The following is a 15,094-nucleotide window of genomic DNA, read 5'->3' as shown; positions in this document are numbered from 1 at the left end:
CTATCTCCATTTCATATTTGCAACAAAGGGATGTAAAAAGTACACTATCATATAAATATTGTCTGTAATTTAATTCTTTTATGTAATTCTATCTTTAGCTTAATTGTGTATGGCTCTTGAAAGGGTCTGATGAACTATCAATTTGATTACTTGGTTGAAGAGTTGCTTGGCACCGGCACGTTGAATTGGCAGTCTGTATTTTAGAATGTTGGCTGTTGAGACTAGGGAGTGCTTAATTGGTGCTATGTCACTTTTTAATACGAAGTACAAAGATTGCTTCGGTGAACACTAGAGTTATGTGAATGACGGATGATAGGGAAGGAGTATACTTTTAAAGGGGGATTGGAAGTTCACACAAGTTTGCAATGATGTTCATTTTGTGGTTATAGGATAAGTAGCTTTCTAACAACTGATAAACGCTTATAATGGAATTGTATTGAATATACTTGTGCACATAGTTTTTTTTTTTTTTTTTTTTTTTTTTTTTTTGTTGGTTGCTGATATCACTAGCAGTCTAGCAGCGCTACCTTTGGGTTGTCCTCTTTTGATTTTGACCCAATTAATTTGTTAATGCATTGTGGTGTCTTGCTTTATAGGGGGGTATTGCATAATCATTGATCCCTAAATGGAAGTTGCTAAACTGATAACCTTCTTTTTACTAATATATTTATTACTACATACTCCGTTTTATATAAGGAAGTTGCTAAATTATTGTATGTCTAAATATTTTACATTATCAAAAGGAATTATATAATCATATTTAACATTCAAGCTAAAACGTTTAAGACAATTCGGGCATCGTTCGGGCACAAAACTATATCAGTTCGGTATTAGATAAAGTCGGTCTCGCAGCCAGGCCACGAGACATCGACACTTGGCAATCTAATTTTTTGTCAAGTGTTGCGCCACGTAGGCAACAAATAGATATTGTTGTAACTAGATTAGATGTCACGTTAGATTAGATTGGATAGATTTGTGTAAGATAAAAAAGCATACATAGAATAATTTATAATTCTTTTGAAAAAAAAAAATTATCTTTTTATTGAGTAAAATTTTACTTATATCAACACACCACATATTATAATTAATATGAATATCCAATTAACAATAGAATGTTACTCCTATTTGAATAACCACGTAATTATAATTATAAATATGGCCATGTATCATTAATTTTTTTATCTAACATTTCTAAAAAATATATATATATATATAAATACTAATAAAAATAATAATTATTATTGTTTCATTATAATTCTAATAATAATAATAATACAAAACATGTCCACAAATAAGTACACTTTCTATAATGAGTATCCAGGACAACGTCCAGGACACATACTAGTCACTAATAAATAAAGTCGGTCTCGCAACCATTGAGAAAAATAAAACCATAGTATTACCTAAGAGAATTTCCCTTTTCTTTTTGAATTTACCTACAAATCCATTGTCATTATCATTGTTTATGGCCGATTGCCAAACAAACCAATTGTTATAGCCTATAGGGAGTTTTATATGGAAGAGAGGATAGAGACTCGCAAGGGTGTGATGGGTATACTTTAAAAAATTGATTTGACCCAATAAAACCCAACCTAAATGGCCCAAATTGGAGATCTGATGATGTAGTAATATTCAATCCTATCCCAACCAACTTGTATCCGATTCGGAAAACACGAGCCAAATCCAGCCCAAAAGTGGGGCAAACATGAATTGACTAGGACATACAGTCATACAGAATTACAGATCACTTTAAAAATAATTTAAATATTTATGTACCAGATACTGTTATTAAACAAAGATTTCGAATAGGTTAAGACTGAATAAGATATAAAACAAAACTAGACCTAGCAAAAACATGGCTATGCAACAAATTACCCCTGAGACATTACGGAAAACACCATTGCAGTCTTTGCAGATGCAACAAGCTGTTAATCTAAGGGTCAAATAGCAGCTGAAGTCACTCGGATGCAACCACGGCATATTTAACACAAGACAGACGGGGTAACATGAACGAAAATTCAGCAACGAGGAAAAGAGCTGAAAAATCAGACAGAGAAATCATAGTCTACGAGGCCAGCACCAGCAAACTGAGCAAAGAAGTGGAGTGGGAGATCATCATAATCATCAAAGTAGTCAAGGTATTCATCCTCGAAATCAAGGTACCCTGGATATCCAGAGAAGCCACTATCATCAGAATCATACTCACTGTATGGACTGCCCAACTTGTAGGCTCCGTAATGTCCTGGATCATCAGCACATGCTTGGTGGCTATAATCTGCAGTAGAGTCATACGGTCTCCGCAAGCGCTTGATCTGCTCACATCTTTTCCCCAGATCTCCCGATAAATCAATGTGGAAACATGCACGTAAATCAAGGGATTCAAGAAGAGGACATCCATCAAGAATTGCTTTTAAGCCTTAATTTGTCATACGACTTCCAATCAGTTGAAGATTGCGCAAATTATGCATGCTTTTAGCAATGGCTAGTGCTTCCTCATTGTAAGTAAATGCCAGGGTCTTAGATCCAACATCATTGTAGCTGAATGCTTTCAGTGAAGGGCAGGCATGGCCAATAGCTTCAATATCATCTGCAGAGTAATCATTACATATAATAATCTCCACTTCCTCGAGTGCTGGGAGCTTTTTTACAGCTTCAATCAGTCCTTCACCAGAAATATAAATGTAGTGCCCTATTCGCAGATGCTTAATATTCCTTGACCTGTTTTAAACATTTTCATTGTGATCAAACCAAACCAAACCAAATCAAAACTCTTTTTAAGAACTTTCAAGCACAATCCCCATCCCCCTAAGAGCCCAAAGGATATGACAGATCAGTCAACATTAAAGTCAAGTGCTACTACTATGTACATCATATCAGATCCTAATCCAATTCTGGTAGAGTTACCCTGTCCAGCTCTAGCTGCAACTATGGTCGGAAAATACAATGAAAAAACCAGATACCGATGCTCTCCTTTAGGTCACTACCCAATTCATTTTTCAATCTACAACCTTAAAAAAATAGGAGTACACTGTAGTACACTTGGGAAAAAACTACAATTTTATCACTTCAATTGTCAGGAAAAGTACAACAATTAGTCTACAAGAGTAAAATCACAAAGGTAATTTCTTGGAAAGTTCGATGCACATCTCATAGTTGCTACATGAAAGTGATAAATCATGATATATTAGCCATATGAATAATTGATAGCAGTCAATGCACTAAAAGCTGGAAGCAATAATTTGCAAATTACTAAATCAATATTGGAACGAATATTGACATTTTGAGACCACAGAAATGTACACCTAAATGACTATCAATGCCAATATTCACTAAATCTCTAAGATGGATAGATGATAAAAGTTCAAATTCTTTTACTAATTTAAACAACTTCGAAGCAAATTCATCAAACACCATTGCCAATGAGTCAAATGTGTCCAAATTTTGGTACATGTCTACTTGACATTGATTAAAATAAACGGGAAAAATTATTACGATGATTCCAGAACAGGGTAGCTCCATCCATCAAACTCAATTTTTATACGTAGTATTTAGTTTTGTACCACACTATACCAATATTGAGACCAATATTCACCTAATAGGCTAATATCAAAAATGAGGTCACAACAAAAATTCGGCCAAAATATTTCCATATTTTCTGACATTTTTAATTTACCAGCATGTGCATATTGACTCAGATTCGGACAAATTAACACCAAATACTAAAAAAAAAAAAAAAAATGCAAATTTAAACTTCACATAATCTCACTTCTTTTCTAATTCTGAGCTACTCAACATAATTCAATTTTTTCCAGAAAAATGAACAAAATTCAGATAATTCAGCATTATAAAACTCTAAAAATTGCAAAAATTAAACAACACGAAATCAAAAATAGAGAACCTAAGAATGATATACCTGTCAACGATGTACATCAAAGTATCATCATCACAAAGATACTCCAAGTAGATATCAAGCAAACAGCCACAACTTCGATCAACAATGAATCGAGTCAAAACATTAGCATCAAATTTCAAGTCCATATAAGCATCTGGAAGTGTCATATCAACGACCTTGAACAATGAAGGTTGTTTGCAGAGCTTGCGGAATAACATGCAAACTTTCTGGATATTTTCGATTAGATGAATTGTGTATAATTTCGAGAAAATTAAGGACCAAACATCTTCTGGAAGCTCTAGCCAATTCGGAATTTTCCTGTTCTTGTTCTTCTTCTTCTTCCTGTTTCGATTGTTTCTCTTTTTGCGATTGGATTTGGTCGAAGATGAAGGTTCAGAGAATTTAGGGTTAGGGTTTGGATGGGAAGAGGAAATTGAAGACATTGTTGAAGTGAATTGAAATGAGTAAAGGAGTTTTTGTTGACGGGATTTGGGAAATGGAGGGAAATAAGAGGACTGAAGGTTTTATACTTTCGTAGTGGATTGGGCCTTAATTTTAATGATGGCCCCACATTCTCACAATCCGTATTTTTATGGATTTTAGTTGCTTGTCAAAAGTGTTTGGTCTATTCTCTATTGTACTCCAGCGTTTAAATTCAAGTACATTATCTTGTTGTTAACTTTTGTGATGAGAAAGAGTGAATATCAGAATATGAGATGTCACTCACAGTTATCTGGATTCAATGTGGTTAATACTCTGCTTGTCAGTCAAAATTCGGCTCGAGTGGAAACTAATTGAGAATTGAGATGTTGGTGAGCTGAATTACTCAAAACATAACTTCAAAACTCATGAGAAGCTAGAAAAATACATTACTATTAATTAATTTCGGAAAATACGTCGTCACAATCCAAATTCATCTTGTTTGTGTTTTTAAGATTAACAATGTACAAACTCGTGTGTTGTATGAGGGTAAACTCTAAAAAAAAAAGTCAAATTTATCAGAATCACAAAAGTATGGGCAAGAAGTATTTTGTAAGGTAAACTTTGACAAAAAGTCACTTTAATCAATTAATTGTTACTGAATCTTAAATTCAATGTACTTCCTTAATTCCTAACACTGAAATCTGAATCTCCTTTTTGTAGTAATAATCTTCCCAGGGAAAATTAATTTGTAGAAGCTGTGAAGTTGAAGCCTAAAACATAAAACTCGTGAGACAGGCATCATTATCCCATTCAGTTTTGCCAATGAGATTGCAGCCAAAGAGCTCAATTCCAAGGTGCCTACAATATGGTTTCTCTAAATCATATACTGTATAAAGATAAGCTGCATTTGTTTTGTTTCCATAGTGAAAGAGCTAGCTGCACGTTCTGAACTCTGTTAGTCTTCTTTTTGTTTTTGTATTGTTTGAGTGGCAAGAGGAAATTCTTCTGAAAGTATTGTTTTTTAATACTCGTATTTCGTACTATAATCAATGTGTGTACAAGATAGATTGGTTATCAGGGACTACAAGTAAAAAGTTTCTGAATGTCAGGGTTGACAGTATATATGATAAATTACATAGTATATGAACTAGGCTAGTAAGGATGTTGCCATATGGAATCAGCTGCCACTCACCCGGAAAAAAACAAAAGGATCTATTACATTGGATGCAACCAAGAAAAAATTAATTCGCTGGGAAACATGATTGTATATCCAGCAAGCTAAGACCGAAAAAAGAGCTAAGTAAACATTGGGAAGCAACCAAGGCAAAATCAACCTGATACAGAAGTACATACATGATTGCAGATCCAGCAAGACTGAAAAATGGGCTGAAAAATAAGGGGTCTTCAGCCTCTTCACCAGCAAAGCGAAAGAGTGGGGAATCCACGAGACCATCAAATAGTAAGGTTTTTTTTTTTTATCCTCAACACCCCCAAAAAATGTATGTTGGCTACTTGGCTAGAAGCCAAAGAAGCCGCTACCACCAGAGTCATCATCATTCTGTAGGCTGCTCCATTTGTCAGCAAGGAATTCTTCACAAGCTTCATGGCTATAATCTGCAGTGGAGTCAAATGGTAGTCGCAAGGACTTAATCTGATTACATCTTTTACCTAAATCTCCCGATAAATCAATGAGGAAACATGCACGTAGATCAAGGGATTCAAGAAGAGGACATCCATCAAGAATTTCTTTCAAGCCTTCATTTGACATATAGTTCCCAATCAGTTGAAGATTGTGCAAATTAGGCATGGTTTTAGCAATAGCTAGTGCTTCCTCATTGCGAGCTAACGTACAATTATTAGACCCAACTGCATTTAGGCTGAATGATTTCAATGAAGGGCAGGCACAGCCAATAGCTTCAATAGTAACCACAGAATAATTACAGATAATAAGCTCCAATTCCTCAAGCATCGAGAGCTTTTTAACAGCTTCAATCAGTCCAGCATCAGAAACATCTAAATAGTGCCCAAGTCGTAGATGCTTAAGATTCTTCGACCTATTCAAAAATTGTACGAATATAAAGATATTAAATGCAAAATCTTCAACAAGTGGGATCTAGAAGAGCTCTCTTAAAGATCTCTTGTTCTCAATTGTTCAAAAGTCAAACCCCAAAGAACCAATCTATAGATAGATGTCTGTCCTAAACTAGTTGCAGGCAGTATAAATTTGAGGTTTTACACTCTAAAGTTGTCATTTCTAAATGAATTATTATTTGTTGATTCAATGTTGAGCAAAATCCCTACATCCAAGATAGATTAATTCAATAATTCTGCTATAATTAACTGAAACAGAACACCCTCCACAATACTTTCAGGGTGTGTTTAGCACAACTTATTATAATTGGTTCCCAAAGAATCAAATTCTAAAACTTCGTAAGTTCAATTCGCAACTAAAATAAGTTCCAATAAGTTAAGTCAAATTCAATTGAATAGAACGCACCCTTATAAATCCTGCCGCATAGCATGAAACAACTAAAGAGCATATTAGACAGAGAAAGGCTAATCCCAAAACCTGAAGAAAATCAGCTATAATATATCCAATTTTTTTCTCACATTTCTTTCACCAACATCATTTAGATCATCCAACACTACGAAAATCAAGAAAACTGCAAAAATCAAACAGCAAAAAATTGCAGGACAAAAATTCAAGAAAAAAAATAAAAAATCAAAATGTTGTACCTTTCAACGATGTACATGAGCGTATCATCATCACAAACATACTCCAAATAAATATCAATCAAACAACCACCACTACGATCAACAGCGAATCGGGTCATAACATTCGGGTCATAAGGCAAGTCCATATAAGCATCTTCCAAAGTCATGTCAATGAATTTGAACATGGAAGGTTTTTTGCAGAGATTACGAAATAACAAGCAAACTTTCTGAACATTTTCGATTACATGAATGGTGCTTAATTTGGAGAGGATTAAGAACCAAACTTCTTCAGGAAGCTCTAACCAATTAGGGGAGTTCTGAGATTGAAACTTCCTGCATTTGAAGTTGGCTGATTTGATTGAATTTGAAAGTTGGGGGAATTGGGGATTAGGGTTAGGGTTAGGGTTTGGATGAGGAGAGGAGATTGAAGACATGGTGAACAGTGGAGCTGAGTTGAGGAAGAGAGGGTTAGTTGTTCATTGGAGTGAGAAAGCGGGGGAAATTAACAAAGGAGAAGTTTTATTTACGGAGTGTAATGTTCGGGCCATTTTGGGCCCTATATTAACTATATGTACTTCTGTATATGGATAAACAATACAGTAATAGATATCTTAAACGGAATTTGATCTCTGATTTTTGGTATCACTCTAAGGCTTTGTTTGTCAAAGAAATTTTTGAAAAGCTTTTAGCTAATTGAACACTATTAGAGGTTTGATTATATTAAAAAGCTAATTTTGGTGTTTGGTAAATAGCTTATGAAAAGAGCTTTTTGGGGTCGAGCTTTTTGGGGTCAAAAAACTCTTTTAGAAAAAGCTCTTATAAGAGCATTTTGAAATTAGCTTATTGAACAATTAGTTTTTTTTTAAGTATTAAATACATTGAAACAGCTAACAATAATCAACTATTTATCAAACACTTTTACACAATCAATTAGTCAAATCATCTAATATAACCAGTTAATATAATCGGCTATATCAACCATCAGCTAACAGCTAATTACCAAACAAGGCCTGAAACTAATTGACACTTATCAAACTCGAGAACAAAGTATCATCCCTACAAGTTCTCTAGATATTATGAGATACAGATGTATGGAAAGAACTTGAACAAGTTTTTTTTAACTATTTTATTCTACCCATCTATCCTCAAAATGAAAGTCTCATTTTTGTTTTCACAAAACTTTTTTCCTAAATAAAATTCTTATTTCACCTTAAATTATTATTTATTCACTTTTAAAAGTTTTAATCAATCAAGCTCTATTACTTCTTTTTTTTTTTAGCAACTTGTAATCAATCAAAATTCACTATTTTGTTTTTTATATTCACATTTAATCAAACAAACATTGCAATCTTATTTTTCTTATTTACCTTTCTAAAAACATATGCAAAAGACAAATAATACTTTTAAGTGGGAACAGAGGAAGTACATATTATATACAAGAATTATACCATTAACTTTAATTAATACAACAATAAAGATTTATATAATATGGAGTATTGACAAGAAGGTTAAATAGGGTTGCAAACGATCCGAGTCGAGCCGAGTTTTAGTCTGTTCGAGCTAAGCTTGATAAGAATTATTCATGTTCGAACTATCTCGAGCTTTTAAAAATCTTGTTCGAGCTGGGCTCGTTAAAAATTTGGCTTGTTCGAGCTTTGTTCACGAACATACTCGTTTGTATTTCGAGTTTAAGTTCAAGCTTAAACGGGTTTAAATCGGGCTTTATTAAATAAACGAGCCCTAATTTATCATTAAAAAAATAGTTCTTTCAAATTTTAACATATTCATGTAACTTTATATAAGATGTTTATATTCTTTCTATAGAAAAGATAATGACGGAGTTTTCATGCCTTTACATAATAAAATAATTAGTATGTACGAATAAAAGATATATAAATTGTTCGAATTTTAATTGGGGGTGTAAAAACTTATAAATGGACTTAAACGAGCTTTTCATGAACATACCGAGTCGAACATGACGTTGTTCGAGCTTTGTTCATCTATTTTACGAGCTTAAAATTTTTGTTCAATCTTGTTTGTTAGCTTAACAAACGAGTTTTGACCAAGCTTGTTTGCGAGTAGTTGACGAACGTATTAGCTCATTTACACTCCTAAGGTTAGAAAAAAGCATAATCATACTTCCTCCGTTCTTTTTTTATCGCATCACTTACTATTTTAGGAAGTTTACTTATTATTGCATCATTTCCTTTTTAGAATAAAAAATATGTATGTTCACACTGCAAATACCCAACATACCCTTACTTTTTCACACTTACTTTTTATTTTATCTTACATTACATGGACAATTTTGTATTTTTACATTTCTCTCTCTTACTTTTTTCCACTACCCAAATTTTGCCTCCAAAACCCTATGATGCAATAAAAAAAAACGGAGGAAGTAGTATTTATTAAGTATATAAATAGAAGTTACAGTATCAACTCAAGCTGAGTTTGATGATAATTTTAACTTAGAAATTTAAGAGCAAAAAAGCTCATAATTCGGTGCGAGTTCGATTGCAAGAGTCATGAGCCAAGCTTGGTCTCAGGCCTCTTAGATTAGCACCCTTAATTTAGGGAGAAGTGTAATCTTGGTGAATATTGTGTGTATGGCTTAATATAAAAGTGACGATTCTACCATTATGACTTGTTGACAGTACTCGAAACCGTACAAATTTCTGCAAAAAAAAGTTGCAACTCTGCATGGGTACTGGGTAGTGAAGATTAAAGTACGGAATTTAACATTATACAGGAGTAATTGGAGAAATTATCAAAAACTACAACAGAAGAAAATGTCAGAATTCATAACTGTACAAGTTAAATAGAACTTGTAATCTTAAATCCCATCCATAAGTGCACAACAGAACAAGATAGGCAGTAACAGCAACTACAAAGTTTCTAAAAAAGGCAAGGACTGGCCATATCGCCCATATGATATCTTACAAGAACTAGGCCTAGCATAAACGAGGACGTGCAACAGACTGCACCCCACCAACAAAAGAAGGATATATAACATTGGATGCAACCAAGCCAAAATTACAAAAACAGATTACAAAACAGGGCGCACACGGTCTTTCTTTCGTAGCTTCCCAACTGTAACAAGGCAAAATCATTCCAAGAAAAACAGTAAACATGGTTTTCGATCCAGCAAGGCCACAAAGGAGCTGAAAATCTCAGTAAAAGGTTAAGGCATCAATGAATCAATCCATTCATCATAGTCCATATCTGGAGGAGGAGAGTAACTGGGCGACGAAATACCAGAACAGCAATCACAGTACCAGTCAGGGTACTCATCACCATCGTCATTGTCGATGAATTCTTGGAGATCCATCTGACTGGGGAACTCGTTGATCGGATGCAGAGGCATATTTAGGGGCTGCAAATCATCAGCATGGGCATAATCATAAACATTATCATAGCCATAATAATATTCAGGTTCCTCAACATTGTCATGGTCAATGTATTCAAGGTCATCATCCCAGTCTGGATTGTCACTGCTAAACCTTGAACTCCCCCTGTCACACATCAAATACCCCGCCACCAAAGAGGGAGTATGAGTATTATCAGCATTACACTTGCAAGCTCGGTGGCTAAAATGTTCTAGAGAGGCATCAGGTGGTCGAAAGTGTTTGATATGTTCACATCTTTTACCCAGATCCCCCGATAAATCAATGTGAAAACATGCACGTATATCAAGGGATTCAAGAAGAGGACATCCTTCAAGAATCGCTTTCAAGCCTTCATTTGTCATGTGGTTCCCAATTAGTTGAAGATTGTGTAAATTAGGCATGCTTCTAGCAATAGCCATGACTTCTTCATTGCATTTATGATTTTCAGGCCAAACATTATTCATGCTAAACGATTTCAATGAAGGGCAGGCACGACCAACAGTTTCAATAGTTTTTTCATAGAAACAACAGAAATTAAGCTCCACTTCCTCAAGCATTGGGAGCCTTTTGACAGCTTCAACCAGTTCCCTGTCAGATAAGTCAATATGGTGGCCAAGTCGGAGATGCTTAAGATTCCTTGCCCTGTAAAAAAAAAAGTTCATTAACAAAAAAAAACAGGTTGCAAACTATCAACAAAGAGGGTCTGGAAAACACTCCAGGCGGCCATATGTCACTAACATTGGAACCACGAAAGATATACATTATGACAAATTAATTGTTATGCGTTTCAGATTGTCATTTTCACGAGTCATTCGAAGGTGAAGATGTTTCCGTCATCATTGAGTAATTAATAGGATATAGATCTTTCATCTGCCCATTATTTTCCTTTTGAATTTTACTACGAAGAATTTGACACACCCTACAATGGATCTTACAAACAATATACAAAAATTAGGCCGAAAAAACAGTAGGATTCACGTCAAGAAATTCCCAACAAAACAAGCAAGCTACACATTGCCACACTTGTCACTTGATAACATTTGAGTTGATTTGACAAGAAAACTCTAAACCCAAAATAAAACCTGTTATGGCAAGTTTGCAATCAATCAAACAATACAATTAAAATAAACTAGGAAAAGGCCAAAATTCTTCATCAGGTTTAAATGAGATATTAATATTGAAACACAAAACAGTGACACACCAACAATACATGGAAAACAAGATATTAGTCCAAATATCACCTTTATTGCAAGTTTGCAATTAATCGGACAATACAAATCAATTACATAGCAACAATTCAAAACTACTAAAATCGGTTTAATTAGTAAAAATTAGTGTTATGAAGAAAAGAACTCATATAAAAAGATGGTAACAAGGCACTAGTCCAAATATTACATTCAATTTGAAAATTAGACTACTTCCAACCAGCAAATAAATCAAAAATATCATGAAAATTATTCAAGATAAGTATAATAATTTCACACAATTTCTGTATAATTATAACATTAAATCGACTAGTTCTAACAACTAAATATAACATGGATAGTATTATGGGGATAATAACAGAAACAGTATTTTTTTTTTCAAAAAAAAAATGGTTACCTTTCAACGATTTCCATTAAAGTATCATCATTGCAAAAAGTTTCCAAATAAATATCGACCAAATTCCCAGAACTTCGATCAACAGCAAATAGAGTCATGGAATTAACAAAATCAGGATCAACATCATCAATGTATCCATCTGGAAGAGTCATTTCAATGACATTGAACATTGAAGGTTGTTTGCAGATTTTGCGAAATAATTTGCAAACGATCTCAACACTTTCGATTATGTCAATTGTGCTAACTTTTGAGAGAATTATGGACCAAATTTCTTCTGGAAGATCTGACCAATTAGGGATGTTCATCTCTTTGTTGTGAGAAATTATCTTGTTGGGATTGAATTTGTCTGGTTCAGGGATTTGGGGGTTAGTGTTAGGGCTTGGTTTGGGCGAGGGAAGTGAAGAATCGGAAGACATGATGAACTATGAAATGTTTTAACGGACGGATGGAGTGAGGATTGTTCACTATAAAGACGTTCTAAAAAAACACGAAGGTCCCTTCCTTCCTTATCTACGTGACTACATGTATTTCATTTTTGGTAACCAAAGTTACATGTCTATTTATATTTAAAAGATGTATTTTTTTTGACAATATTTCACTCTTTTGATAAGTTGTTATAATTTTATTTTGTTCTTTTTTTTTTTTTTTTTTTTTTTTTGTATTTGACATCATTTTCCAATACTTTCTCTCTCCATCTCTTTAATAATTACCAACCATATTTTCTTTCTCTCTATCTCTCGATAACCACACATGTATATTTGTACTTCTCAATCATGAGTTTTAAGGTTTCTCTAAGTTCCTTAAATCCCGTGAAAAATAAAAAATAGGCTTGTAGATAAAGGACGGAGAGAGTACGGAATACGGATAACTAACCTAAAAGGCTCATTCAGCGTACAGAATTATTATAATACTCCCTCCGTTTTTATATACTTGCTCCATTTCTACTTTTTGTACTATTCATTTATCCTACTTTGACTAATGTTTGTAATTTATACATAAGAAAAAATATAGTCTTGTGGGTACTTGTTGGAATCGTCTTAATGACTAGATTATTAATTATTAATTGATAAAATTTATACTTATTAATAATTAAAGGTATAATTGATCAAAGATTTAAATCGACATATGTGTCCACGAGAAATTGAGCAAGTATTTAAAAATGGAGGGAGTAATAATTTCTAAAGTTTTGTATGCTTTTGAATAATTAATGAGTATGTGTAATATATATTTGAAAATGATGGAGTAAGACACTTAGATGAATGTTTTACTCCATTTTTTAAATAGCGGCATATGGAATAAGACACTTTTGAATATTCCATTTTTAAATAGTAGCATGAACGCATTTAGAGTAATGAATTCAAAATGAGGCTACTAATGAAGGGGGGAAAAGATTAAGGGACTAAAATTGAAGGCAAAATGGACAATTAATTTTGATTAAGGTTGATTTAAAGAAGGGAGATGAAGATGAACTGCATGGGAGATGATGAAGCTCGAGATGCAATTCTCTTCTATTAATTTGGATTTTTGTGGGTTAATTAATATTTTAAGAAAAATGAAAAATTCAGGAAGCATAATAAAGGAGTTAAGAAGATAGGAAGCTTAGACATGTGGCTTTTTCTGGGTTGGTAAAGTGTTTAAGATAAGGAAGTGTCATAGAACAATGACAAATCTGTTTTTGGGTTTGAGTTTATATGTTAGGTGTAAGTGTGAGAAGTGTTTGTCTCACATTAAAAAAAAAAGTAAAGGACTTTCACTTTATACCCCAAGCGGGTTACTCCTCGTCAATTAATTGTAGGATGGAACCTCGTTGTGGGCTTCTGGGTTGTGTTCTCCCCCATCTGTTATAAAAAACTGGTATCTGAGCTAGGTTTGATCTGGTCGCACCATCTGTGTTAGGTCTTATGGTGTTAAGGACCATCTCTGAGTGCCGCCTTGCCTTAGAGCTGGGCTCTGTATGTTCTAGGTGCAAATCTGTTCAAGGGGGAGTGTATAGGCTCACACTTGAGGGGGAGATTGTTAGGTGCAAGTGTGAGAAATGTTTGTCCCACATTGAAAAAGAAAGTAAAGGGCTTTCGTTTATAACCCAAGTGGACTACTCATCTTATTGCCAATTGGTTTTAGGATGGAAGCTCGTTGTGGGCTCTGGCTTTGTGGGCTTCTGGGTTTCTCTCCCTCATAAGTGTCATTTATGACACATTTTAGGGCGTTTCCCCCCCTTAGTTTTAGGTTTATTTTGGTGTTTCTTTGTTATTTCTATTCCTTTTAGTCTTGTTTTAGTTATCTTTGTCTTATTTTATAGTTTTAGGCCTTAGTTGTGAATAATATGCTTTTTGCTCAGTTTCTAGCTTGATTTGCGTGTCTTTCTATGTGTTCTTTCACTCTTTTCTCTCTTGGTCTATTTGTGTAGGTGCTTGACGCTTTCTTCGATGCTTATGACCCGAGAGAAGGTAAGAAAGTTCAATAAAAGAAGCTTGAAGCTAAAAAAGAAGCTAAGAAGTTGACAATTGTAGCACTTAAGGCAAGAATCCTCCGAGCACCCCGAGCATCACCTCAAGCAGCTGAAGTTGGCAGCCAAGCAGCAGCATTGTAGCAGCACAACCAGCAGCTCGGCAGCCCAGGCCGCCGCGGGCGCGGTTCTTTGCTTTTCTCAGCCTTTGCAACTTCCTGGAGATGCCTCGGAGAAGCTGCTGCCACGGGCGCGGCTCAGGTAACCGCGCGCGCGGCTTTCTGGGTGTTTTTCGATCTTAATTTCGGGATTTCCTTCTTTCTCTTCTTGTATTATAAACAAAACGATTTCTTAGACTTCAATGGAGGAGGAAGTATTTACATTTTCTCTCTCCTCTAATCAGTTTTAGGCTTAGATTAGGTGTTTCTCTCTCTAGTTTAGGAGTAGTTTTAGAGAGAGAAAGCTTGAGATTTCAATGGAGATTTGAGAGTTTGAAGAAGCAATTTTGTGGATTCTCTTCTCAATTATTCAATGAGCTTTTCTAACTTTCTCTTACCTTTATTGCTTTGTTTAATTCTTGTTTTTGCTTAATTCTTTGTTGATTAGAGTAGATAATTAGTTTACTTGTTT

General features: G+C 34.4%; 2 protein-coding genes and 1 pseudogene across 2 annotated transcripts; all 3 read right to left on the bottom strand.

Annotated features, from left to right (window-relative positions):
• Window positions 1–1,612: 1,612 nt before the first annotated feature.
• Window positions 1,613–4,508, bottom strand: LOC110728244 (annotated as a pseudogene).
• Window positions 4,509–5,528: 1,020 nt separating this feature from the next.
• On the bottom strand, window positions 5,529–7,625 carry LOC110728245 (putative F-box/LRR-repeat protein 23). The gene is made up of 2 exons (XM_021907917.1): window positions 7,052–7,625; window positions 5,529–6,369 (listed from the first exon to the last, which is right to left on the bottom strand). The coding sequence occupies exons 1-2, from the start codon at window positions 7,462–7,464 to the stop codon at window positions 5,832–5,834; spliced, it is 951 nt and encodes a 316-aa protein (XP_021763609.1). The 5' UTR covers window positions 7,465–7,625; the 3' UTR covers window positions 5,529–5,831.
• Window positions 7,626–9,785: 2,160 nt separating this feature from the next.
• Window positions 9,786–12,848, bottom strand: LOC110728243 (F-box protein SKIP19-like). The gene is made up of 2 exons (XM_021907916.1): window positions 12,019–12,848; window positions 9,786–11,058 (listed from the first exon to the last, which is right to left on the bottom strand). The coding sequence occupies exons 1-2, from the start codon at window positions 12,432–12,434 to the stop codon at window positions 10,212–10,214; spliced, it is 1,263 nt and encodes a 420-aa protein (XP_021763608.1). The 5' UTR covers window positions 12,435–12,848; the 3' UTR covers window positions 9,786–10,211.
• Window positions 12,849–15,094: the final 2,246 nt, after the last annotated feature.

The sequence above is a fragment of the Chenopodium quinoa genome, unplaced genomic scaffold, assembly GCF_001683475.1.
Source record: "Chenopodium quinoa cultivar QQ74 unplaced genomic scaffold, ASM168347v1, whole genome shotgun sequence".
Classification (NCBI taxonomy): Eukaryota; Viridiplantae; Streptophyta; class Magnoliopsida; order Caryophyllales; family Amaranthaceae; genus Chenopodium; species Chenopodium quinoa.
The sequence above is the reverse complement of the archived record's forward strand: the minus strand, read 5'-3'. Positions and strand labels throughout refer to the sequence as shown.

Excerpts from the sequence above, each read along its gene's own strand:
- LOC110728245 (XM_021907917.1), bottom strand. The coding sequence starts at position 7,464 with ATGTCTTCAATCTCCTCTCCTCATCCAAACCCTAACCCTAACCCTAAT. Across the intron at positions 6,370-7,051 it reads CTCATGTACATCGTTGAAAG|GTCGAAGAATCTTAAGCATC; the intron begins GTACAACATTTT and ends ATTTTTGAATAG.
- LOC110728243 (XM_021907916.1), bottom strand. The coding sequence starts at position 12,434 with ATGTCTTCCGATTCTTCACTTCCCTCGCCCAAACCAAGCCCTAACACT. Across the intron at positions 11,059-12,018 it reads TTAATGGAAATCGTTGAAAG|GGCAAGGAATCTTAAGCATC; the intron begins GTAACCATTTTT and ends TTTTTTTTACAG.